At 37.3% G+C, this 27,939-nt stretch overlaps 1 protein-coding gene across 7 annotated transcripts in view; it reads left to right on the top strand.

Annotated features, from left to right (window-relative positions):
* Fer (FER tyrosine kinase) overlaps positions 1–27,939 on the top strand; it is a 456,651-nt gene that overhangs the window by 276,340 nt on the left and 152,372 nt on the right. For all 7 annotated transcript variants that reach the window (XR_009228307.1, XM_046460091.2, XM_046460093.2 and 4 more), the window contains one exon: positions 25,018–25,074. Coding sequence is in view for 6 of the 7 variants with exons in the window: in XM_046460091.2 (XP_046316047.1) it covers positions 25,018–25,074 (57 nt within the window). In the remaining variant the exon portion in view is untranslated. Of the gene's footprint in view, positions 1–25,017; positions 25,075–27,939 lie in introns of those variants that run through there.

The raw sequence follows: 27,939 nt of genomic DNA, 5'->3' as shown, positions 1-27,939 counted from the left end.
TGAACAAAAGGGATGCTGTTTATTTGCTACTTTGTTCACGTTATTTTAAATGGCTAGTTTTGTGTGGCAAAATTAATTCTAAGACATAGGTTTTAACATTTCAAAGCTATAATTAGGTTTTATTTCCCCTTTAAAAAAAATAGATCATACCTACTCATGTGCAAAAATGAAGGATTTACAAAAACACCATGTTTCCACAAAAGTGAAAAATACTAAAATACTGGTTTGATTTTGGAGTTAACTTGTTTGAAAATGATTTTCTTATATTTTGTAGAAAATTTGGCAGAGTTGCTTTGGGAAAAGGAATATTTGTCATATTTAATGAAAAATAAGTGGTATGAAGACTGAAGTATGAGTTATTGTCAGGTTACAGACTACATAAAGGTTATAAAAATTTTTCAATTCTGCCAGCAATATAAAGATATTTTACTTGATTACAACTTGAAAGTAATTATTTTGATTTTATTTTTGACCAAAAAATTATAAATGTGTACAATATAAACCTTTAAATTAAGTTATAAATTGCTCTTCTTTCACTGGGTTTACCAAATTATAATTATTGCCAATCACAAATGTATAAACCATTAGAAGCAAAAAATCTGTTAGGACCAGAACTCAACTTGAAATAGAATGTTTAACTCATTGTTTCTGTTAATTAAAATAGATTGTATGATAATCTCTGAATTTGAAAGAGTCATATGCATTGCTTCAAATAAATTACTCTATTTTTGGAGGCAATATAATTTCTTAGAAAGGACACATGTTTTTGAATCAGACAGATGCAAGTTCGAACATTGTTTGTGCCATTTGTTGACAGAGCAATCTCCTTCAGAATCTTGAAGCCTTCACAGAATGTCTTGATGGTCTTTGACCAACCTCCAATTTACTGGAAAGACTCAAAAAATTTAATATGAAATTTTGTGTAAAGCCAAGATTTATTACATCAAAGATTTATTACATCAAAGAATTAATGTAGGACAATAGAAACGGTAAAGGTCCGACTGAACACAGGTTTTCTTACGTTATTTATGCAGAAATTGTTTGGGCATGTGGGAACACATGTGATGTCATTGTTCAGGATATCCCACTTGAGTCTTCGAATTCTTAAAGGGAGCTGATCACATACTTGGTATATGACCAACTATGGTGAGGACCCCAAGCCAGCACTAGGTACATAGCAAAATCTTCATGTGCACTTGAAACATGCTCACAACCTTGTTCATCTTGACTTGCTACTTTTCAGGCATATAGACTGAAATTATTTGGTAACTTTCAAATGTTATAGTGGTTTTATTCTCAGTTTGATCAAGAGTCATCATCAACATAACTGCAGGCAGAATCATAAACTGAGTGTATCAGACCTGCTATGTAAATGTTTGTCACATAGTTATTGTGAAAGTTAAGGTAGAATTATCCCACAAATCATTTTTTTGTCTCTTGCATTCTACTTAACCTTCTGTGTCCAGTATCTACTGTATTATATCTGGGGTACATGAAACAATTCACTGGGGCATGGAAGGAAATTATTAGAACTGAGATTTGGTTTTGCTCACATCCTTCTAGGCTTTTCATTTGAGAATGTCCTCATTTTCCCTTCATTCTTGAAAGATGATTTTACCACATGGCTTTTGCAGTAGACAGTTTTTTTGTTTAATCCAGCCTGAATTTATTTTGTGTACATATTGATAGGCTTTGTTGTTACATATTCATATATGCACACAATATAACACTATAATTCAGCCAATATCACTCACCAGCACTTCCTCCTTCCCTCCTAATCTCACCCCTTCATCCTTTTCTTTTATTGATTTCCCTTTATCTTTTTTTTTTTTTTTTTTAAGGGAGATCCAACCCCCACCTTGGTTTTCCTTTTCCTTGTCTTCCACATATGAGAGAACCGGCCACTTAACCTTCTGAGATTGACTTATTTTGCTTAATATGATGGTCTCTAGCTCCATCCCTTTTCCTGCAAATGACATAATTTCATTTTCTTCATGGATGAATAAAAATCCATTGTGTACATATGCTATGTTGTCTTTATTCATTTATCCATCGACGGACTCCAAGGCTGGTTCCATGGTTTGGCTATTGTGATTTGTGCTGCTATAAACATGAATATGTATGAATCACTGTAGGAAGATATTCTTTAGGATAAATACTGAGGAGTGGTGTAGCTGGGTCATATCATAGTTCCATACCTAGTCTTCTGAGGAACCTCCATACTGATTTCCATAGTGGTTGTACTAATTTACAGTCCCACCAACAGTGTAAAAATGTTCCTTTCCTCCATACCCTCTCCAGCATTTATTGTTTGTATTCTTGATGAGTGTCACTTTGATTGTGAGATGAAATATCACTATTGTCTTGATTTGCATTTCCCTAACTAATGATGTTGAGCATTTGTTCATATATTTGTTGGTCATTTGTATTTTTTCTTTTGAGAAATCTCTTATTATCCCTTTAATTGGATTATTTGGGTTTTTGGTGTAAAGTTTCTTAAGCTCTTTATATATTCTATATATTAATCCTTTGTTAGAAGAATAGCAAAGATTTTCTCCAATTCTACAGGTTCTTTTTTCACATTCCTAATTGCTTCCATAGCTGTCACATGCTTTTTAATTCAATACCATCCCATTTATTAACTCTTGCCATTATTGCCTGAGCTTTAGAGGGCCTACTGAGAAAGTCATTTCCTGTACCTATATGGTTGAGTATTGACCCTATGTTTTCTTCTAGGGGTTGCATATTTTCTATCTAATTCCTAGATCTTTGATCCATTTTGAATTGATTTTTGTGCAGGGTGAGAGAGAATGCAGTTTCGTTCTTCTACATATGGATAACCAGTTTTCCCAGTACCATTTGTTTTAAAAGACTGTCTTTTCTTCCATGTATGTTTTTGGCACCTCTGTCAAGGACCAGATGACTGCGTCTGTGTGGGTTTGTCTCTGTCTCCTATTCTGTACCATTGGTCTCTGAATCCATTTTTATGCCAATAACATCAGTTTTTGTTACTATAGCCCTGTAGTATAATTCAAAGTTAGGTATTGTGATGCCTCCAGCATTGCTTTTTTAAAATAGCTTTGGATATTCTGGATCTTTTTATTCTTTCATATGAATTTTAGGACTGTTTTTTTCTACTTCTGTGAAGAATGTCATTGGTATTTTGATGGGGATTGCATTGAATCTGTGCATTGCTTTTGGTAGTATGGCCATTTTAACAATATTCTACCTATCCATGAAAATGGAAGGTATTTCTGTCTTGTGTCTTTAATTTCTTTTTCAATGTTCTCTAGTTTTCATTGTGGACATCTTTCATCTCCTTGGTTCAATTTATTCAAAGGTCCTTTTTTTTTAAAAAGGATATTATGAATAGCATTGTTTTCCTGACTTCTTTACCAGCAGATTCTTTATTGGTATATGGGAAAGCTATTTTTTTTTTATATTTAGATTTATAATCCGCTACTTTGCCAATTTTTTTATTAGCTCTAGCAGTCTGTTAGTGGCATTTTTAAAAAAATCTTCATATAGAATGGTATCATCTGCAAACAGATAATTTCATTTCTTTTCCTATTTTAATCCCTTTTATTTCCTTCTCTTGCCTAATATCTCTGGCCAGAATTTCTAGTACTAAATCAAATAGGAGTGGTAAGAGTGGACATCTTTGTCTTAGCCCAGATTTTAAAGGAAATGCTTTCAGTTTTTCCCCATTTACTATAAGGTTGGCTTTCCATTTTTCATATATACCCTTTTTGATGTTGAGGTATGTTCCTTCTATCCCTAGTTTCTTCAGTGTTCTTATCACAGATGGGTGCTGATTTTTGTTGAAGTTCTTTTTGAATCTATTGATTACTAAGTGGTTTTTTGTCCTAATTCTGTTAATGGGATAAATTACATCTGATTTTCACATATTAAACCACCCTTGCATCTCTGGAATAAAACCAACTTGTGTACAATTTTTGTTTTAACATAATTTCCTAATATTTTATTAAGTATTTTTGCATGTAAGTTTATCAGGGACACATCAAGGAAAGAAAACCACCTATCTGATATTGGTAGTGTTACACTGGCTTCATAGAATGAATTTGGAAGTGTTCTATTCCTTTCTATTTAATGGAATAGAATTCAGCTGAGAATCCATCAGTGTTGGGCCTTTTTAGTAGGCTTTTTATTACTGTTCATATCTCATAAATTATTCATGTTTTTTATGTCCTCTTGATTGTATTTGTCAATAAATGTATCCATTTCTTCTAGGTTCTCCAATTTATTGGAGTGAACTTTTTAAGAGTCCCTAATGATCTGCTAGATATCTGAGATGTCTGTGGTGCTTTCTCCTCTTTCATCTCTAATTTTATTTATTTGGTCTTTCTCCTCTTTTGGTTTGTTTGACTAAAGCTTATCAACCTTGTTTATTTAGGTTTTTGGTACTTGGGGTTGAACTTGGGGATGCTCAACCATTGAGCCACATCCCCAGCCCTATTTTCTATCTTATTTGGAGATAGGGTCTCACTGAGTTGCTAATACCTCATGGTTGCTGAGGCTGGCTTTGAACCCACTATCCTGTCCCAGCCTCCCAAGCCGTGGGGATTAGGTGTGTGCCACAAGCCTGGCAACCTTTTTTTTTTTTTTTTCTTTTCAAAGAACCAGCTTTCTTTCACTGACCCTTTATACTTCTTTTAATTCTCAAATTAATTGATTTTTAGCTCTGCTATTGTTTTCATCCTTCTGGTTTTGTAATTGGTTTGTTCTTTCTCAAGGACCTTGAGATGCATAATCAGGTTGTTATTGGAGATCTGGTTTTTCTCATGTAGACACTAATAGCTATAAATTTTCCTCTTAGAACTGCTTTCATAGTGTCCCAGAGGTTCTGGTATGTTGTATCACTAATCTCATTTGAGAATAAGCATTTTGTGATTTCTCCCTTGATTTCTTCTATCACCCATTCACCATTCAAGAGTATTGTTCAGTCTCCATGTGTTTATATAATTTCTGTAGGGTTTGGTTGTGTTAATTTTTAACTTCATTACATTATAATCTGATAAGATGCAAGGAATTCTTCTTATTATTTTGTATTTGCTAAGAGTTGCTTTTTGGCCTTGTATATGGCCTACTTTGGAGAAGATTCCATAAACCACCAAGAAGAATGTGTACATAATTGGATGAAATGTTCAATAGATGTCTATTAGCTCCATATGACTTATATTTTTTTTCAGGTTCAAAGAGTCTTTACTGAGTATGTCCAAATTACCTATCTAATGATGAGAAAGGTGTGTGGAAATCACATAGTATTATGTAATTGGTCTATTGAAAGCTTCAATTTGAGTACTGTTATGTTAGTTGCACAAATCCTTATTGTTATATCTTCTTGCTGGATTGTTTCCTTTGCCAATATGATGTAACATCACTTAGTCTATTTTGACCAATTTTGGTGTGAAATCTGCTTTGTCAGATACAAGAACAGCTATTTGTACTTATCTGCTCCATTCACATGACATATCAATTTCCATCCTCTCATTTTCAGCCTATGGCTGTCATTGCCTGTAAGGTACATCTCTTGTAAACAGTATATTGTTGGGTCTTGTTTTTTAATCTGTTCTGCCAGCTTATGTCTTTTAATTGGAGAGTTGTCACCATTTATATTCAGTATTATTATATAAATGTTTATTAATTCCTACTATCTTGATTTATTGTGTTTAATTTGGTCCTGTGTCTCATTGCTTAGCTATTTTGTTCTTTTATAAGCTCTTAGATTTATTTCTTTGTGCAGTATTTAAGTCCTGTAGTGCCCGTTTAGTAGTCATGAATGCTTTGTTTCTGCTTATCTTGGAAGGTTTGTATCAATTTTGAATGATGGCTTTGCTGGATATAGCAGTCATGGTTGACAGTTATTTTCTTTCAGTACTTGGAACACATCATTCCAAGCCCTCCTGACTTGTAGAGTATGTGCTGAGAAATCGGAAGTGATTCTGACTGACTTTCCCCTAATTGTGACCTGATATTTTTTTTTGAGTCTTTTAAAATTGAGGCTTCTTCTGTAACTTAGGCATTTTATTTATAATGTGTGTGGAGAGGTTCATTTTTGAAGTTGTCTCTTTGAGGTTCTGAATACATCCTCTATCTGCATGTCCATTACATTCTGAAGGTTTGGAATTTTTTTATTACTTCCCTGAAAAGTTTATCTGTTCCATTATCCTGCATCTCACAGCCCTCCTCAATTCTAATGATTTGTAAATTTAGTCTCTTCATGTTGTCCCAGAGTTCCTGTATATTCTGATCATTGTTACTTTTTTCTTTAATACTGCCTGAATTTTCAAAGCTGGCCACTTTGTCTTCTAGCTCCGAGATTTTTGTTCTCAGTGTGGTCTACTCTTAGACTTGCAACTGAACACTTTATTTGATGTTTTGGTTCTTAATATTTCTCACTAAGATTGTGTACTGTCTTCCTTAATTCATTCAGTTGTTTTTCATGTTGAAATTCATTTTTTTAAATAATGATGCTTTTGCATTACTTATATTTCATCCACTTCAAAATTTGGGGGATAATTTGGTGAATTATGACTTTTAGGAGGTCCTGTATTAGATTGCATTTTCATATTTCTTAAACTCATATGCTGGGTTTTATGCATCTGCTGGAAAGGATTTCTCTTGTATTATGTGTGGACCATTGCAGGGCACTGTCTTTACTTCCAAAATATTCTGGAGTTGTCAGGATTGAAATCCCCTCACAGGTTTTGTGTCTACAGCCTTTGTTATTCTGTTTATGCTGTAGCAATGAATGTCCATAGATGGGACCTGGGGCCCCAACATTAGCTGTTTCTGTTTGGGTCCTGGTTGATAGTTCAGGTTTTTGTCTCTTTGTATTAAAGAATAGCTGAAGGGGCTGGGGATGTGGCTCAGTGGTGGAGCTCTTGCCTAGCATGTGTGAGGCACTAGGTTAGATACTCAGCACCACATAAAAATAAAGATATTGTGTCCTCCTCAACTTAAAAAAAATAATGAAAGAAACTATGAAGAATAACTGGAGATTTAGTATCATTAATTTGTGTGAAGCAAGGTGTGCAGTAGAATTTCTATCCTATGAACTTGTAGTGTTCCTGTACGTTCTCAGCACCTCACAGAATAGGAGGAAACAATAGCAATAACTAATGCAAACAATATACAGCATTAAACAAATAAGTTTCTACTATGGCATCTACAATGTTAATTGCCACAAAAAAAAAATAGGGCTAGCAATTACCAACAGTAGTGTGTGTGTGGGGGGAATGACCACAAAGTATATCTGGCATTAAAGCAAACAACAGTTGTCAACTGTCATCCACAGCAGTAGTAGTTGCAACAGCATTAATGGTAGGGGCAGGAGTTAGTTTATATAACTAGTGCGAAAAAAATGCTTAGAACTCAGTTAACTAATCGATTAGAAAACGTGATCAGCAGTAAGAAAATAGTTTGCATTTCCAAAAAATGAACTCAGAGATGCAATAGAGGATGTAATGTGATGGTTATAAGGAAGGAGAAAAAAATAGAAGTAACAAAAGAGTAAAATATGAGTGTGCCTTTTTCCCCATATCCTTGCCAACACTTATTGTTTGTATTCTTAATAGCTGCCATTCTGACTGGAGTGAGATGAAATCTGTTTTGGTGTACATTTCTCTAATGGCTAGAGATGGTGAACATTTTTTCATATTTGTTGATTATATATTGCCTTCTGAGAAGAGACTGTTAAGTTCCTTGACCTAGTTATTGATTGGGTTATTTGGGTTTTTGTTTTTGTTTTTGGTGTTTAGCTTTCTGAGTTTTTAATATACCCTACAAATTGGTGCTCTGTGTGAGGTGTATAGATTTGCTCCCATTCTGTAGGTTCCCTATTCACCTCACTGATTTCTTCTTTTGCTGAGAAGAAGCTTTTTAGTTTGAATTCATCTCATTTATTGATTCTTGGTTTTAATTCTTGTGCCAGAGGAGTCTTTTTTTAAATTTTTTAATTGTTGGTTGTTCAAAACATTACATAGTTCTTGATATATCATATTTCACACTTTGATTCAAGTGGGTTATGAACTCCCATTTTTACCCCATATACAGATTGCAGAATCACATCAGTTACACATCCATTGATTTACATATTGCCATACTAGTGTCTGTTGTATTCTGCTGCCTTTCCTATCCTCTACTATCCCCCCTCCCCTCCCCTCCCCTCCCCACTTCTCTCTCTACCCCCTCGACTGTCATTCATTTCTCCCCCTTGTATTATTTTTCCCTTTCCCCTCACTTCCTCTTGTATGTACTTTTGTATAACCCTGAGGGTCTCCTTCCATTTCCATGCAATTTCCCTTCTCTCTCCCTTTCCCTCCCACCTCTCATCCCAGTTTAATGTTAATCTTCTTCTCCTGCTCTTCATCCCTACTCTGTTCTTAGTTACTCTCCTTATATCAAAGAAGACATTTGGCATTTGTTTTTTAGGAATTGGCTAGCTTCACTTAGCATAATCTGCTCTAATGCCATCCGTTTCCCTGGAAATTCTATGATTTTGTCATTTTTTAATGCAGAGTAATACTCCATTGTGTATAAATGCCACATTTTTTTTATCCATTCGTCTACTGAAGGGCATCTAGGTTGGTTCCACAGTCTTGCTATTGCGAATTGTGCTGCTGTGAACATCAATGTAGCGGTGTCCCTGTAGCATGCTCTTTTTAGGTCATTAGGGAATAGACCGAGAAGGGGAATAGCTGGGTCAAATGGTGGTTCCATTCCCAGCTTTCCAAGAAATCTCCATACTGCTTTCCAAATTGGCTGCACCAATTTGCAGTCCCACCAGCGATGTATAAGTGTACCCTTTTCCCCACATGGGACTTACTCAAACTAAAAAGTTTTTTCTCAGCAAAAGAAACAATAAGAGAGGTAAATAGGGAGCCTACACCCTGGGAACAAATCTTTACTCCTCACACTTCAGATAGAGCCCTAATATCTAGAGTATACAAAGAACTCAAAAAATTAGACAATAAGAGAACAAACAACCCAATCAACAAATGGGCCAAGGACCTGAACAGACACTTCTCAGAGGAGGACATATAATCAATCAACAAGTACATGAAAAAATGCTCACCATCTCTAGCAGTCAGAGAAATGCAAATCAAAACCACCCTAAGATACCATCTCAGTAAGATTGGCAGCCATTATGAAGTCAAACAACAACAGAGTCTTTTTAAGGAAGTTGTGGCCTAATCCCACATGATGGAGCTTAGGGCCTACTTTTTCTTCTTCTAGATTCAGGGTCTCTGGTTTAATTTCTAGTTCCTTGATCTATTTTTGTGCATGTGAGAGATAGGGGTTTAATTTCATTTTGTTACATGTGGATTTCCAGTTTTCCCAGCACCATTTGTTGAAGAGGCTATGTTTTCTCTACATTGCTGTTGGGACTGAAAGTTGGTACAGCCAATATGGAAAACAGTATGGAGATCTCTTGGAAAACTGGGAATGGAACCACAGTTTGACTCAACTATCCCTCTCCTTGGACTACACCCAAAGGACTCAAAAACAGCATACTACAGGGACACAGCACATCAATGTTTATAGCAGCACAATTCAAAATAGCTAAACTGTGGAACCAACCTAAATGCCCTTCAGTAGATAAATGGATAAAGAAACTGTGGTGCATACACACAATGGAATATTACTCAGCAATAAAAGACAATAATATCATGGTGTTTGCAGTAAATGGATGGAATTGGGAAAGATAAAGCTAAGTGAAGTTGGCCAATACCAAAAAAAGTATGCCGAATGTTTTCTGATACAAGGAGGCTGATTCATAGTGGGGTTGGGAGGGGGAGCATCAGACAATTAGATGAACTCTAGATAGGGCAAAGGGATGGGAGGGGAAGGGAGGGAGATAAAAAGATGGGGTAAAGAGATGGTGGAATGAGATGGACATCATTACCCTGAGTACATTTATAAAGATATAAATGATGTGAATATACTTTGTTTACAACCAGAGAAATGAAAAATTGTGCTCTATATGTGTAATATGAACTGTAATGCATTCTACTGTAATAACAAATTGGAATAAAAAATAATTTTTAAAAGGAGTAAAAGAGAACAATAGAATCTGGCTATTAGCTAAAGAAAAGAAACAAATGAAAAACTAAACAAAATTAAAATAATACCCAACCCTCAAGACGTGACACAGAAAAATAAGTACGTTTAGAAAATGCTAAAAATAAAAAAAAAGAAATAGGTCTGTCCATGAACCAATTGGCACATCAAAAATGGACCCAAAAACAAAGGATAAAAAGATTCTTAACGAAAGATGAGCAAATCATTTCCACTGAGATGGTCAAAATAGTCAACAAGAATAGATTGTAGTAACCTATGCCCAACTGTCATTCTTTGCATTTCTGCTTGAGCTTTGTAGAGAGGGTGGGGGCAAGGGCTGAGAGTCATTAAACTCTTCCTCTTTTTGTGTTTCTGACTAACCTTCCAGTTGGAGTGGCCTAAGACTGAAGCTGGTTGGGATACTTCTCGGCTTCTTTATTTGCCAGTATGAGGTAGGATGAGATGAGGAATATAGTCAGTTGGAGTTTTACCTACCTACGTGGACCACCAGATTGATGCATTCCCAGCGTGGGGCTACTGCAGTGTTTTATGAGTGGAGTTCTAGCTGATGGGTGTTAGGTTTTGCTGGGTGTTGTCTGATCTGGAAAGATCAGATCAATCAATGCACCCTTAGGGCCTGGAAGTTTGCCATCTCTGCTGGGAATCTGGATATTGGGAGCCTCTCAAGGATTCTACTCACGGAGTCAGGGAGCGAATTCTTCACCTCCTCTGTTGCCCATAAACACAGCCTTTCCAGACTTCGCAGGCTTAGTCTGAGCGTATTCACACCTGCTTGTTCAGATTCCCCACCCACTTCAGGTGTGAGCTACTAGACTCAAAGGGGTAAGTAAGCTGGGATCCCCTTTGTTTTTCTGACTTGAATTACCCCTGGGTAAAATATCCTCATTGCCTGTTTTGCTCCTATTCAAGGTTTATCCTAGGCTACATGGAAGGTTTTTGTCAGGACAATGTAGGCATTGCTTACATCTCCCAGCTCCCACAGCAGTAGCTTGTTGGATGGTTGCTTCAAGCTCTTGCCTCTGCAAGAGCACAGTGCATCCTCTGGATCAGCTAAATGTAGGCTGATTATCTAACTTCAGGTTTTTCCATATGAAATCTATCCATTGATTCTGTGTTCTCCCTCCGCCTGTTCTGAACCAATGCTGTTGTTGCAACAACTGGCTTGGCTCCAATGTAGTCTGTCTTCTTTGTTTAATGTACCAAATTTCTAAGTCTTTAAGACATTGTCCAAAATTGAGATTTAGTGAAGTCCACTTGTACCCACTTCACAAAGAATCTTACTCCTTCTGCTTGAATCTCAAACCATGGAGCAACTAGGAATGCAGCCTTCCCCTACCCTGCTATCTTCTACTTCACAGTTCTTTAAAACACAAAAACAGTGAGCTACTTCCTTCTGAACTTCATAATTTCTGCTTTTTGGAGTGGTGTTTTGCTATACACCATGTGTCATTTTTCTGTGGCTGCTTTCAAGACTTTTCTTTGTCTTTAATTTTCCTAGGTTTGATTTCTATGCATCTTTGCTTGAATTTATTTGCGCTTAACTTACTGAAGATTCTAGCAGCTTCTTGAATTTGAAATCTTATGTTTTTTGCCCAATTTAGGAATTCTTAGCCATTATTCTCCAAATACCCTCTGGCTCTACTCTTTTCTTTTTGTAGTACTGATAATAGAAATGGTGAATCTTCTGTTTTCTCATAAGTTCCAAAGATTCTTTATTCTCCTACCCCCAATATATTGTCTCTTTGTTCAGAAGGGGTAAATTCTATTAATCTGGGTTTACCTGGTATTGAGGACTTCCAATTAACCCAGGGAAGAATGGGCCTGGTCTGCCTTCTGTTGCTTGTCTTGGACAAAAGCTTTCTTCTGTTGTGTTTCTGTGTTGGTCCCTTATTCCTTAGGTCCCAAACCAGTTTACCTTTCTCTTACCACCTTTCAGAGTTCATTGGTTGCCTTTTGAATTTCCAGGATTTGTAGTTGTAATTCTCTCCTGTAGAATGGAGAGAATTCCTGTTACATAACTTGTCCAATGGCCATATCATTTTGTGTTTTAAGATGCTGGATAATGTGCATTGGTATACTTGAACAAAGGCTCAGATTTTTTTTAAAAAATTAAAGAATTTGCAACCACTGGTCTGCAAGGGTAAGTAAATGTTTGAGTACTTGGCTAAGCTTTTCACAGTTGGGTTAGAAACTACATTTCTAGATTTTTACCCAACACTGCTCCCCTGGAGCTCTTCCCTTCTATCATATTGGTACATTTACATTACCAAGAAGATTCCCACTTATTTCTATGCCTTTACCAAAATTACTTTTTCGTTTTAGCTTGTCAGAATCCTACATACATATTTAAGGCTTGTCTCAAATGTTACTTCTCTCAAACTTTCTCATTTTTCTAGCATAATGTAGCTTTGTGTTCCTCTGAGCTCCTTTACATTACTCTTACATCTTTGAACTTCTAGCACACTTGAGTATGCACACGTGTATACAGTGAGGTCTGTTCAGAACTAGGCTCTAAACTGTTTTCTCCCCCCACCCCCATTCTTTTTCACTGTTTGACCATTTTTTAGTAAATTGGCAAAATCTATGCTTTATCTTTTAATTTGCATCTTAAAATAGGTCCTGGAAAAATAATTTTTGATAGCTTGTTTATAGAAATTCATGCATATTATTTGGATTGAACCCACCCTCTTAACTGCTCTCTTCAAGAGTCCTCCTTCCCCCAAAAGCACGAAATTACATTCACTGTCCTATTGCTATTGAAGTATATTTCAGATGCATATTTCCAGTTTTCACTCTTCACCAGTTAGCCACACCATTTCTCATTTGCATTCTTTTTAAAAAGAATAGAGGTAAATATCAAATCAACTAGTTTTATTTGCAATGCTGGGGCTAAAATGGAAGGAGTTTGAAGTTTTAAAGTTTGGTGAATCTTTTGAATAAACTTTAAGTTTATGAAGTCAGTTTCTGTAAACTATGTTCTCTCAACGATTAATATTCATTGTGATTTGTTTGTGGTGTCATTGTGTGACTATAAGGAAGATTGATATATAAAAATTCACCCTAATATAAAGAATTCATTTGGAAATAACCAGATGTCTTAGTTGTGAATTTTAGTTATCTGTTGTTTGAGAAATATTCCCTGTAATTTACTTAGAAAGCATTTTAATCAATACCACTGTTTTTATCTCAGTATTTTATTTTAACTCTTGTTTAAATTAACTAGTTTTTGAAAGCCAAGAGTTTTTCTGAGGAATAGAAACAAGATTTAAGTTACCAATTGAAAATTTCATGGTGTTCTGCTATAGAAAATGGTGCTAAGATTGAATTGCCTGTTAAAGGACCTTCTTATTCTCTATATTGCTTTCTTTAAATCTTATTTTTAAATTCTTATGTAAAACATAAGAAAATCCTAATTTCTTCACTGACTCTGAGTGAAAATAATTCATATTTTCTTTTATAACTGTCACTTTTTTCTAAAAGTATGTAACTTACAAATCCAAAGATTTATCATTCATCAATATAGTTTTTCATCTTATGGCTAAATTCCATCATTTCTAAGAAAATGAATGTAGAATATTGAATATTATCTGACAAATTTTACTTTATTGGCATGTGCGTCAAAATTTTGTCAGTATCTTCTATATGTTCCAGTTTATTTGAGTATAAATTTATGAAAGAATTTCTAATTCTCTGGGTTTCAGAAATTCGTGGTATTATTTCCTTTCTTAATTTGGGTCTTCTTTTTTTGTGTAGTTTGGCTAAGGTTCTATCAATCTTTTTTCGGGGGAGGGGGTGATCAGTGTTCGAACTCAGGGACATTCGAACACTGAGCCACATCCCCAGCCTTGTTTTCAGTTTTATTTAGAGATGGTTCTTACTGAGTTGCTTTGGTCCTCACTAAATTGCTGAGGCTGGCTTTGAACTCAAGATCCTCCTGTTTCAGCCTCCTTAGTTGCTGGGATTATAGTTGTACACCACTGTGCCCAGCTCTATCATTCTTATTTATCATTCCAAAGAACTAACGTTCTGTTGCATTGACTCTTTGTATTTTAAATTCTAAATTTTACTATTTTTGGCTTTGAGTTTCTGTCTTCTATTTTGGAATTTTTTTTTTTTCTTCTTTTTCTGAAGCCTAAAGTATACCATTAGGTATTTTATTTGGTATCTCCCTATTAAATCGAGGAACTCAATAAACTTTCCTCTTTTAGCTGCCTTATCACTGTACAGAGATTTTGATAACTTGTGTCTGTTTTCTTTTGTTCCTAAGACTTTTATCTCCTGATTTCTTCTGTGATCCATTCTACATACAAAAGCATATTTCATCTCCAGGTGTTAAAATGGTTTGTTGATTTCTAATTTCATTCTATTATAATCTGATAGGAAAAAAAAATTACTTGTATTCTAACATGTTTTGTGTCCTAAAATAGATCTACTGTAGAGAAAGTTCCATGTGCCACTGAAAAGAAGGTAAATTCACTTATCAGTGGATAAAATATTCTATAGATGGCTGTTAGGTCCATTTGATTAATATAGTGTTTTTAGTTTTGAGGAGTCTTTATTTATGTCAGGATGACCTATCAAATGGTGAGAAAGGTGTGTTGAAATCACCCAGCATTATTTATTGTATTATGGTCTATTTGGCTTTTTATATTGAAAAGGATTTGTTCTATGTATATAGGTGTAGCCATGTTTGTGCCATAAATAGTTAAAATCATATCATCTTGTTTTTTGAGTCCCTTAACCAGTATGAAGTGACCTTGTATCTGGTTACTTTTGGCTTGAAGTCCCCTTGTCTAATATGAAAATGGCTGCCCCTGCATATTTACTTAAACGTGAAAGTCATCTATACATCATAGGATCTTTAAAAAAACAATCATTAGCATGTTGATTTTACAAATGTGTTTCTTTGTGACATTTTCATACATGCATATGACATCTACCTTCCTGATTATCCCTTGATAACTTGGATTCTTTTCTTAAGCTAAACCTCCCAGTTGTTGTTCAGTAGCTTTTGTTCAATAGTTGTTCCTTGGCTCTTTAGTACCATCAGATATTTGAGGGATTTATTTCTGTTAACATTTCAGCCTGCTTTCTTCAGTGGCTTACAGTGGAAAGATGGGTCTAAACAACTTAGTTCCCATTGACAAAAGTAAAAAAAGCTCTCAACTCAAAATACCTCTTCAAATAGCATTGGACAATATATGGGGTGGGGCAAGAGTAAACAAAAAGTGCTGCTGAAAACAAAAGGATTTATTTTTCATTAAAAACATGAGGTACATATAATTTCCACACAGTAATGCTTCACAGAATTTTAGGTGTATAGGTCAATAAAATATCAAGAAATGAAGGGGTGGAGGCTAGCTCATTGGTAGAGTACCCCCCAAAATTACCATTTCCGTAACCTCCCAAAGTGTCTTTTTTTCCCTTTGATAAATGGTCCTTCTCAACCCCTAACCCAGATGACTATTGCTTTGATTTCTAACATTATAGTTATCCTCCTCTAAAATTTTATATAAATGAAATAATTATGTAGAATATGCCTGGATTTATTAGCCCAGCAAAATGTTTTCCAAATACTCCATTGTTCAGATCTGTGGTAAGTTCCTTTTTTGTCATCCAATAGTATTTAGTCTATATAAGGTAGGTGTATGTTAAACTCTAAAAGAAATCTTCAAATAGTTTTCAAGTGTTGGTATCATTTTTGCATTCTCACCAACATATGACCACTCCAGTTGCTCCACATCCTCACAATTACCTAGTGTAAATAATTTTTTTCAATTTTAGTATTCTGGGCTGGTAAGTAGCTCAGTGGTATAACACTTTCTATGGCATGCATGAGGCCCTGGGATTGATTACCCAGCACAACAAATGCACATTTTATTAATTTTAGTGTATTAATAGGTGTGAAATGCTTCCACTGCTGTTTATATTTGTTTCTGATGACTAGCAATGTTAAGAATGTTTTGGTGTGCCTACTGGGTATTTATCCATCTTTTGTTAGTTTTTTTTCCATACTGATACAGGTTTCTATATATTCTGTATACAGATTTGTTAGATATGAATATTGCAAAAATATTCTCAACTGTAGATTTTCTTTTTGGTGCTGGTAATGGAAACCAGGGGCACTCTACCACTGAGCCACATACCCAGCCTTTTTTTCAGACAGTTTTGCTAAGTTGCTGATGCCGGGCTTGGAGTTGAGATCCTCCTGTCTCAGCCTCTCCAACCACTAGAATTATAGGCAGACATTTTTATTTTTTAAGTGATGCCTTTGAAATAACAAATGTTTGTAATTTTGATTTAAATCTAATTTGCTTTTTTTTTATAGTGGATGCTTTCTATGCCTAAGAAATCTTTTCTTACTCCCTTGGTTGTAAGGATATTCTGCCATGTTTTTCCTAACACCTTTATAGGTTCAACTTAACATTTAGATTGAAAGATGATTGCATTTTAAACCCTGTGTTGTCTCTTTTGTTGATCTGTCTTTCAGAGGATGGTAGTTGAATATCACATGGTGTCCAGGACATTTTAAACCATAGTTATGATAAATCTTTGATTACTTGTTATAACTCATAGCATAGATCATAATTATTTCATTGTTTATTTCACTTTGGCTTCCTCCTTGTCTTCCTTCTTCCTACTTGTGTTTTTTTTTAATTCCTCCTTTAGAAAAATAGTTGTTTTTTTAAACATTAAGGTATAGTGTGGTTTATTTTTTTTTAATTTTTTATTGTTGGTTGTTCAAAACATTACATAGTTCTTGATATATCATATTTCACACTTTGATTCAAGTGGGTTATGAACTCCCATTTTTACCCCATATACAGATTGCAGAATTACATCAGTTACACATCCATTGATTTACATATTGCCATACTAGTGTCTGTTGTGTTCTGCTGCCTTTCCTATCCTCTACTATCCCCCCTCCCCTCCCCACTTCTCTCTCTACCCCCTCTACTGTCATTCATTTCTCCCCCTTGTATTATTTTTCCCTTTCCCCTCACTTCCTCTTGTATGTACTTTTGTATAACCCTGAGGGTCTCCTTCCATTTCCATGCAATTTCCCTTCTCTCTCCCTTTCCCTCCCACCTCTCATCCCAGTTTAATGTTAATCTTCTTCTCCTGCTCTTTGTCCCTACTCTGTTCTTAATTACTCTCCTTATATCAAAGAAGACATTTGGCATTTGTTTTTTAGGGATTGGCTAGCTTCACTTAGCATAATCTGCTCTAATGCCATCCATTTCCCTGGAAATTCTATGATTTTGTCATTTTTTAATGCAGAGTAATACTCCATTGTGTATAAGTGCCACATATTTTTTATCCATTCGTCTATTGAAGGGCATCTAGGTTGGTTCCACAGTCTTGCTATTGTGAATTGTGCTGCTATGAACATCGATGTAGCAGTGTCCCTGTAGCGTGCTCTTTTAAGGTCTTTAGGGAATAGACCGAGAAGGGGAATAGCTGGGTCAAATGGTGGTTCCATTCCCAGCTTTCCAAGAAATCTCCATACTGCTTTCCAAATTGGCTGCACCAATTTGCAGTCCCACGAGCAATGTACAAGTGTACCCTTTTCCCCACATCCTCACCAGCACTTGTTGTTGTTTGACTTCATAATGGCTGCCAATCTTACTGGAGTGAGATGGTATCTTAGGGTGGTTTTGATTTGCATTTCTCTGACAGATAGAGATGGTGAGCATTTTTTCATGTACTTGTTGATTGACTGTATGTCCTCCTCTGAGAAGTGTCTGTTCAGGTCCTTGGCCCATTTGTTGATTGGGTTGTTTGTTTTCTTATTGTCTAATTTTTTGAGTTCTTTGAATACTCTGGATATTAGGGCTCTAGCTGAAGTGTGAGGAGTAAAGATTTGTTCCCAGGGTATAGGCTCCCTATTAACCTCTCTTATTGTTTCTTTTGCTGAGAAAAAACTTTTTAGTTTGAGTAAGTCCCATTTGTTGATTCTAGTTATTAACTTTTGTGCTATGGGTGTCCTATTGAGGAATTTGGAGCCTGACCCCACTGTATGTAGATCGTAGCCAACTGTTTCTTCTATCAGGCAGCGTGTCTCTGATTTGATATCAAGCTCCCTGATCCATTTTGAATTAACTTTTGTGCATGGTGAGAGAAAGGGATTCAGTTTCATTTTGTTGCATATGGATTTCCAATTTTCCCAACACCATTTGTTGAAGATGCTATCCTTCCTCCATTGCATGCTTTTAGCTCCTTTATCAAATATAAGATAGTTGTAGCTTTGTGGATTAGTCTCTGTGTCCTCTATTCTGTACCATTGGTCCACCCGCCTGTTTTGGTACCAGTACCATGCTGTTTTTGTTACTATTGCTCTGTAGTATAGTTTGAAGTCTGGTATCGCTATACCGCCTGATTCACACTTCCTGCTTAGCATTGTTTTTGCTATTCTGGGTCTTTTATTTTTCCATATGAATTTCATGATTGCTTTCTCTATTTCTACAAGAAATGCCATTGGGATTTTGATTGGCATTGCATTAAACCTATAGAGAACTTTTGGTAATATCGCCATTTTGATGATGTTAGTTCTGCCTATCCATGAACAGGGTATATTTTTCCATCTTCTAAGATCTTCTTCTATTTCTCTCTTTAGGGTTCTGTAGTTTTCATTGTATAAGTCTTTCACCTCTTTTGTTAGGTTGATTCCCAAGTATTTTATTTTTTTTTGAAGATATTTTGAATGGAGTGGTTGTCCTCATTTCCATTTCAGAGGATTTGTCGCTGATATACAGGAATGCCTTTGATTTATGCGTGTTGATTTTATATCCTGCCACTTTGCTGAATTCATTTATTAGCTCTAATAGTTTCTTGGTAGAGCCTTTTGGGTCTGCTAGGTATAGAATCATATCATCTGCAAATAGTCATAATTTAAGTTCTTCTTTTCCTATTTTTATGCCTTTAATTTCTTTCGTCTGTCTAATTGCTCTGGCCAGTGTTTCGAGAACTATGTTGAACAGAAGTGGAGAGAGAGGGCATCCCTGTCTTGTTCCAGATTTTAGAGGGAATGGCTTCAGTTTTTCTCCATTCAGAATGATGCTAGCCTGAGGCTTAGCATAGATTGCTTTTACAATATTGAGGTATGTTCCTGTTATCCCTAGTTTTTCTAGAGTTTTGAACATAAAGGGATGCTGTACTTTGTCGAATGCTTTTTCCGCATCTATCGAGATGATCATATGGTTCTTATTTTTAAGTCTATTGATGTGGTGAATAACATTTATTGATTTCCGTATATTGAACCAGCCTTGCATCCCAGGGATGATTCCTACTTGATCATGGTGCACAATTTTTTTGATATGTTTTTGTATCCGATTCACCAGAATTTCATTGAGGATTTTTGCATCTATGTTCATTAGAGATATTGGTCTGAAGTTTTCGTTCTTTGAAGTGTCTTTGTCTGGTTTAGGTATCAGGGTGATGTTGGCCTCGTAGAATGAATTTGGAAGTTCTCCCTCTTTTTCTATTTCCTGAAGTAGCTTGAAAAGTATTGGTATTAGTTCCTCTTTAAAGGTTTTGTAAAATTCTGCTGTATACCCATCCGGTCCTGGGCTTTTCTTAGTTGGTAGTCTTTTGATGGTTTCTTCTATTTCCTCGATTGATATTGGTCTGTTTAGGTTGTCTATATCCTCCTGACTCAATCTGGGCATATCATATGACTTAAGAAATTTATCTATGCCTTCACTATCTTCTAATTTATTGGAGTATAAGGATTCAAAATAATTTTTGATTATCTTCTGTATTTCTGAAGTGTCTGTTGTGATATTGCCTTTTTCATCCCGTATGCTAGTAATTTGACATCTCTCTCTTCTTCTCTTCGCTAGCATCGCTAAGGGTCTGTCGATTTTGTTTATTTTTTCAAAGAACCAACTTTTAGTTTTGTCAATTTTTTCAATTGTTTCTTTTGTTTCGATTTCATTAATTTCAGCTCTTATTTTAATTATTTCTTGCCTTCTACTTCTTTTGCTGTTGTTTTGCTCTTCTTTTTCTAGGATTTTGAGATGAAGTATGAGATCATTTATTTGTTGGTTTTTTCTTTTTTTAAGGAATGAACTCCAAGCAATGAATTTTCCTCTTAGAACTGCTTTCAGTGTGTCCCATAGATTCCGATATGTTGTGTCTGTGTTTTCATTTATCTCTAAGAATTTTTTAATTTCCTCCTTGATGTCTTCTATAACCCATTGATCATTCAGTAACCTATTGTTCATTCTCCAAGTGATGTATGCTTTTTCCTTCCTTCTTTTATAGTTGATTTTCAGTTTCATTCCATTATGATCAGATAGGATGCATGGTATTATCTCTACTCCTTTATATTGTCTAAGAGTTGCCCTGTGACATAATATATGATCTATTTTTGAGAAGGATCCATGTGCTGCTGAGAAAAAAGTGTAACTGCTTGATGTTGGGTGGTATATTCTATATATGTCAATTAAGTCTAGGTTATTAATTGTGTTGAGTTCTATAGTTTCATTATTCAACTTTTGTTTGGAAGATCTGTCCAGTGGTGAGAGAGGTGTGTTGAAGTCTCCCATGATTATGGTATGGTGGTCTATTAGACTCTTGAACTTGAGAAGAGTTTGTTTGATGAACATAGCTGAACCATTGTTTGGGGCATAAATATTTATGATTGTTATGTCTTGTTGGTGGATGGTTCCCTTAAGCAGTATGTAGTGTCCCTCTTTATCCCTTTTGATTAACTTTGGCTTGAAATCTATTTTATTTGATATGAGTATGGACACTCCTGCTTGTTTCCGAAGTCCATATGAGTGATATGATTTTTCCCAACCTTTCACCTTCAGCCTATGTATGGCTTTTCCTATCAAATGCGTCTCCTGTAGGCAGCATATTGTTGGGTCTTGTTTTGTGATCCATTCTACTAGCCTGTGTCTCTTAATTGGTGAGTTTAAGCCATTAACATTTAGGGTTATTATTGAGATATGGGTTGTTCTTCCAGCCATATTTGTTTATTTATGTTACTAAACATGGTTTGTTTTCCTCTTTGATTATTTCCCCCCTTTACTGTCCTACCTCCCACTGTTGGTTTTCATTGTTATTTTCCATTTCCTCCTCCTGTAATGTTTTGCCAAGGATGTTTTGAAGAGATGGTTTTCTAGCTGGGAATTCTTTAAACTTTTGTTTATCGTGGAAGGTTTTAATTTCATCTTGCATCCTGAAGCTTAATTTCGCTGGATACACAATTCTTGGTTGGAACCCATTTTCTTTCAGTGTTTGAAATATGTTATTCCAGGATCTTCTAGCTTTCAGAGTCTGTGTTGAAAGATTAGCTGTTATCCTGATTGGCTTACCCCTAAATGTAATCTACTTCCTTTCTCTTGTAGCTTTTAAAATTCTCTCCTTATTCTGTATGTTGGGCATCTTCATTATAATGTGTCTAGGTGTGGATCTCTTATGATTTTGCACATTCGGCGTCCTGTAGGCTTCTAGGATTTGGGATTCTGTCTCATTCTTCATGTCTGGGAAGTTTTTCTCGTATTATTTCACTGAATAGATTGCTCATTCCTTTGGTATGGAGTTCTATACCTTCCTGTATCCCAATGACTCTTAAGTTTGGTCTCTTAATGTTATCCCATATTTCTTGGATGTTCTGCTCATGGTTTCTTAACAGTCTTGCTGAGCTGTCTATGTTCTTTTCAAGTTAAAATACTTTGTCTTCATTGTCTGATGTTCTATCTTCTAAGTGTTCTACTCTGCTGGTCGTATTCTCCATTGAGTTTTTAAGTTGGCTTATTGCTTCCTGCATTTCTAGGATTTCTGTTTGTTTGTTTTTTATAACCTCTATCTCCCTGTATAGTTGATCTTTTGCTTCTTGGATTTGTTTATGTAATTCATTGTCCAAGTGATCTTTCATTGTCTGATTTTGCTGTCTAATGTCTTCCTTGATACTCCATATCATCTGAAGCATGTATATCCTGAATTCTTTATCTGACATTCCATCTGCTGCAGCTGTTACCTCTTCTAAAGTTGCGTTGACCTGCATTGCTTGTGGTCCTTTCTTTCCTTGTCTTTTCATACTGCTTGCGTTTCTTTCTGCTTGGTGAAACTGTTGTGTTTTTGAAATGTTTTTTTTCCCCTATATATTTATATTGCTCTTGTATAGTTGAAAAGTCTCCCTTGCAGGGTCGGGCGGCGGTCTGCCTACCTTGTAGGCGCGGGCGGCGGCTCTGCTCTCTCCTTACTCCAATTGGAGTGTCGTGACTACCACGCTGGCAGGTCACTGGGCCTGTTCCTGGCGCGGGCGGTGGCTCTGTTCTGCCCCTACTCCAATTGGGGTGACGAGTGTACCACGCCAGCAGGCCACCGGGCCTTATCCACCATTCGGTTGCAGGTCTGCCTACCCTGCAGGCGCAGGCGGCGGCTCTGCTCTGCCCCCCCTCCAATTGGTGTGACTTGTCTACCACACCCGCGGACCGCTGGGCCTGTTCCGGGCACGGGCGAAGCCTCTGTTCTCTTCCTACTCCAATTGGGGTGACGTGCCTACCACCCCTGCCGGCCGCTGGGTCTGTTCCACCGGTCGGTCGCAGGTCTGCCCACCTTTTGGTCATGGGTGGCGGCTCTGCTCTGCCCCTACTCCAATTGGGGTGTCGTGACTACCACGCAGGCAGGTCACTGGGCCTGTTCCTGTCACGGGCGTCGACTCTGCTCTGCCCCTACTCCAATTGGGGTGACATGTGTACCACGCCGGCAGGCTCCTGGGCCTGATCAGCCTGTCTGTCACAGGTCTGCCTACCTTGCAGGCGCGGGCGGCGGCTCTGCACTGCCCCTCCTTCCACGCCTGCGGACCGCTGGGCCTGATCTGCAGGTTGGTCGCAGGTCTGCTCACCCTGCGGGTACGGGTGGCGGTTCTGCTCTGCCCCCACTCCAATTGGGGTCACGTGACCACCACACCGGCAGGGCCTGATCCGGGCACCGGCAAAGGCTCTGCTCTGCCCCTACTCCAGTTGGGGTGACGTGTGTACCACGCTGGCAGGCCGCTGGGCCTGACCTGCCAGTCTGTCGCAGGTCTGCTTACCTTGCAGGCACGGGTGGCGGCTCTGCCCTGCCCCTCCTACCACGCCCGTGTACCACTGGGTCGCGGGTCTGCCCACCTTGCGGGCGCGGGTGGCGGCTCCGCTCCGCCCCCTCTCCAATTGGGGTCACGCGACCACCTCGCCGGCGAGCCGCTGGGCCTCCTCCGGGCGCGGGCGGCGGCCCGGCTCCTCCCCTCTGGCTCGACGACAAATCGAGAGAGACTCGGGTGTCTGTGTCTCACCCTCCCTACCAGGAGACCAACTGTTTCTTTCTCCGCTGGTATTGATGAAGTTCTCTCCTCCGCCGCTTTCTGATGACATCAGATCTCTGCCATGTTGGTATCCTATGCAAATAGCAGCATTTTGTTCCCTTTGCCGCGTAACGAAAGCAACGGGTGATTCCTGACCAGTCCTCAGCAGGCCCCGGACTCAGAAGTAGTTTCCGCAGGCTCCGTAGCCCTGGGCCAGGGCAGTTCCGGGAGCTGGAACTCGGCCGCTCCGTGCTTGGTGTATGCTCTGATGAGTGCAGGCTCCAAGCAGCAGTTTCCGCGGGCTCCGTAGCCCTGGGCCAGGGCAGCTCCGGGAGCCGGAACTTGGCCGCTCCGTGCTCGGTGTATGCTCTGATAAGAGCAGGCTCCAAGAAGCACTCAGGCACTGAGCCTGAGTAATCTGTCTGCAAGCCGCAGGAGAATGGCAGCCTGAAATTACCTGTTCTATGGCTGAAGGAGCTGCGGTCAGTCGAAAACAGGGATGGTGACATCAGCTCTCCAATATGGTGGCCGCTGGCCTCCTCTGTGGTCTGACCGGTGTGGAGAACCGAAATGGACCGCTTCCTTCCCACGTCTCGAACCCAGAATTCAGCACTGAGTATGGCGCTTGCACGGCTGGCAGAAACTGCAGCGCTGTATCCCTGCGCTGCTATCTCCTCGTTTCCCAGCGCGCGCTGCAGACTCTAGCCGCGGGGCGATTTGCTGAATAAGCAGTTTTACCCTCCGTGCAACAAATCTCTCACGTTTGAGTCCCCGTAGCCGATCCTCGTGCGATGGAAATCCTTGCTCCAGGTTCCAGAGCACCCCACTATTGCTGGAAATTCCTAACAAGATGGCCTTTAGCAGTCCTGACTCGTCATACTCCCACACAGTGACACGGCACACGGGGGCAATGCACTCCCCTCGCCGCCATCTTCTTCCTCCCTGAGTGTGGTTTAATAGCTAAGACATTTTACATGATGAAATATTCCCTAAGTAGTAATTGGTTCTTCAGATCAGATAATGGGATGCTTTTTTATAATGGCATACTTGCATCTCTGATCTTGTGTATCCTAGTGATATTGCAATTGATGTTGGTTGCTTTATTATGCCACAGGAAATTACTTGGGAAAGATAGGGGACTACATGCAGTGCCATTGAAAGGTGTAACTCTAAATTATGTCTTTTTTTTTTTTAAACCTCTTAATATGGATTGTATAGAAAAATAATTCTAAGAATTGGAAATTTTACATTGTAAAATAGAAATCCTTCATGTACTTACAACACAACTGTTTTTGGAAAGAATAATAGCATAGCCAACCCTTGATAGCAGGTGGAAAGTACATGCTTTTATAGTTACAGGGATATTATCTTTTTGAAGCCAGAAATTTCTGAGGGAAGTCAGCTACAGTGCAGATTTTAATATACTATTGTGTAGCAACATTTCTTAAATCTGTTTTACAACATCTTGAGCTTATAACTTCTTAGTGTGAGGTTGATTGAATGGTATAAATAAAGTATCCTTTTTGGTACATTTTCCACTGCTTCAAATGCATCCTATAGGAAATACACTCTTGCTTGGACTAAATGACTAGAATGACTTTTTTTCCCCCCCATAGGATAAGAAATGGATTCTCAATCATGAAGATGTCACATTGGGAGAATTACTAGGCAAGGTATGTAAACAACTAAACTAAATACCACCCCCCCCCCCCTCAAAAAAAAACCCTTAAGAGTGAACACTGCAGATTTTTTTTCCTTCGAAGTTTTTCTTGTACCTTAATCCTGAAGAACAATAATGAAACATCTGTAGTTAAGACTATGATTTTCACTGAAATAGACATGTAACTATTTGAAAGGGTTATGGATGATTCCTATCTTTTTTAAATTTTTGTTGTTGGTTGTTCAAAACATTACATAGTTCTTGATATATCATATTTCACGCTTTGATTCAAGTGGGTTATGAACTCCCATTTTTACCTCGTATACAGATTGCAGAATCACATCAGTTACACATCCGTTGATTTACATATTGCCATACTAGTGTCTGTTGTGTTCTGCTGCCTTTCCAATCCTCTACTATCCCACCTCCCCTCCCCTCCCCTCTTCTCTCTCTACCCCCTCGACTGTCATTCATTTCTCCCCCTTGTATTTTCCCTTTCCCCTCACTTCCTCTTGTATGTAATTTTGTATAACCCTGAGGGTCTCCTTCCATTTCCATGCAATTTCCTATTTCCATGCAATTTCAAGAAAGGATCAAAGTATTTAAAAACCAGGAGCAAGCACGTCCCTGGGTGGGATCGAACCACAATATTCCTATCTTTTAAAAATAGTATGTTTTCCCCTGGAAAGACTGAGCCATAATGGTTTTATTACCATATAATAAAACCAAAACTACTGAGATGAGATTTGAAAAGAATTAGGGAATTAACCTATTAGGGAATAAAAGTATAAACAAAAGCCTAATAATCTTATTTTGTTTCTGGCTGTATGTAATAATAGTTCAGAAAAAATAAGGTACTGCTTCTTTGATTTCAGGACTTGTTTAGAACACTGGACATGTTTTTTTTAAAATCAAAGTAATGTAGACAAGACACATGTTTCAACATATTCATTTTTAATTAGCTCTAGTAGTGGTCAGAGGGCAGTTTTATATAGTGAAGTTCCTTTTCTTCCAAACTAGTTGGAAGCCTTTCGTAACTTGGAGGCCATGATAAATTATGTCTAATAATAAAAATGGACATTTGATAATTAAATGGACTGAAATTTTATTAATTTATAATTGACTTCTGATAAACATTAATTTGTCACTATCTTAATTATGAATGTCTCCATATGAAAGTTTGAGTTGTTTATGGAGTACCATGAAAATAATACAAAATCCAGATATTTTGGTAAACTATCATGATTTATTAGTGATTAGTATTAGATTTAATTCAAACTAAGTATTTTAAATAAAAAAAGCAGTAAGCAATCATTTATTTTATTCACATGTAATCTTGATGAACTAACTGGTCCCCCTATTTATTTGTCTGTTGTATATTTAGAAAGTAATTCCTTGTTGAGAGCCTACTTTACAGAATGTTTTTTATTTTAAAACCTTTTCCATGTGAAAGCATCAAATTGTGGTTAGAGATCATATTTGTATAGCTGCTAATGAACTTATTTAAATTCTAAAGTACCTCAAGTTAAAATAATGTTCATTTACTCTGACACTCTCTTAATTCCTTAGGAAACATTCCTTCTTTCTATTACCATACTCAATAGTAGTGATCAGGACAAAAATATTACCAAGAAATGAATTTCCATGAAAATTCAATTAAATTTTAAAACTAAAGTACTTAATGAAATAGATTATGTTGGACAGATTTTTCAGTACTATGGAAAAATATTTTCAGTTAAAGAAAAATATATCAGTTGTTTTTAAGTTATAAGATTTGGCTTATCAGGGAGAATTTAGCTTCTTAGTAAAGCTACTTTAAGGTTACTTTCTTGATGACTAGAAAATGGCATGTCAGTCTCAATAAATTTAATCAATTGTTGGGGGGGTGCAAGTTGGGGGGCTTACCAGGGATTGAACTCTGGCACGGAAGTACCTGACCACAGACATACCCCCAGCCCTGTTTTGTATTTTATTTAGAGACAGGGTCTCAGCGGGTTGCTTAGCGTCTTACTTTTGCTGGCTTTGGACTTATAATCCTCCTGCCTCAGCCTCCCAACCACTGGAATTACAGGAATGTGCCACCATGCTTGGCCAAATTTAATCAATTTTAATAATACTTGAAGAGACTCTATATAGCTTGAGTTTATTTAATATTTTTTAACATAAGAGCGTAACTTTTCATTTATTGACACTACCTTCTTTCCCACCTCAAGCACTTTTATTTGAGTAAGAATATCATCTGTGGTGAAAGATGCCTCAAGGCTAAGTTATCTCCCAAAACCTCATCTCTTAACCTTCAGGGTTAAGTTCCAGCATATGTATTTTGGTGGAATACTTACATTCAAACCATAACACTAAGTTTATGAAGATTTAGTTTCTTCAAAAGGTTTTTTTTTTTTTTTCCGCTCAGTGGTGGCTCTGAAACCTAAGACCTGTACTATATCCCTAACTGCCCATAAGAGTTTTGTCACTTAAGCATTCACTTCATGTGCTGATTTATTTATTCATTATTTTCTATTGGTTCATGGTAATTACATATAATAGTGGAATTCATTATGCATTTCAGTGTTCATAGCAGAGCAATTCACATTAGCCCTGTTATGGGACCAGCCTATGTATCCATCAATGAAAGAATGGATAAACAATATATGGTATAATCACAGTGGAGTTTTATTAAGTCATAAAGAATGAAATCATGTCACTTTCTGGTAAATGGATGGAACTGGTGAATATAATGCTACATGAAATAAGCCAAACATAAAGTCAAAACTCTAATGACTGCTCACATGGAAGAGAAAGAGGGTTGTTGGGGAAAAAAATTTAAAAAGGGATCTCTTGAAAATAGAAGGGAGACCAATAAAGTACAGGGGGTTTGAGA

The sequence above is a fragment of the Marmota monax genome, unplaced genomic scaffold (genome assembly GCF_021218885.2).
Source record: "Marmota monax isolate L192 unplaced genomic scaffold, Marmota_monax_Labrador192_F-V1.1 WCK01_AAM20220418_F8-fsc00006, whole genome shotgun sequence".
NCBI lineage: Eukaryota > Metazoa > Chordata > Mammalia > Rodentia > Sciuridae > Marmota > Marmota monax.
This window is presented reverse-complemented; position numbering and strand designations above follow the sequence as displayed.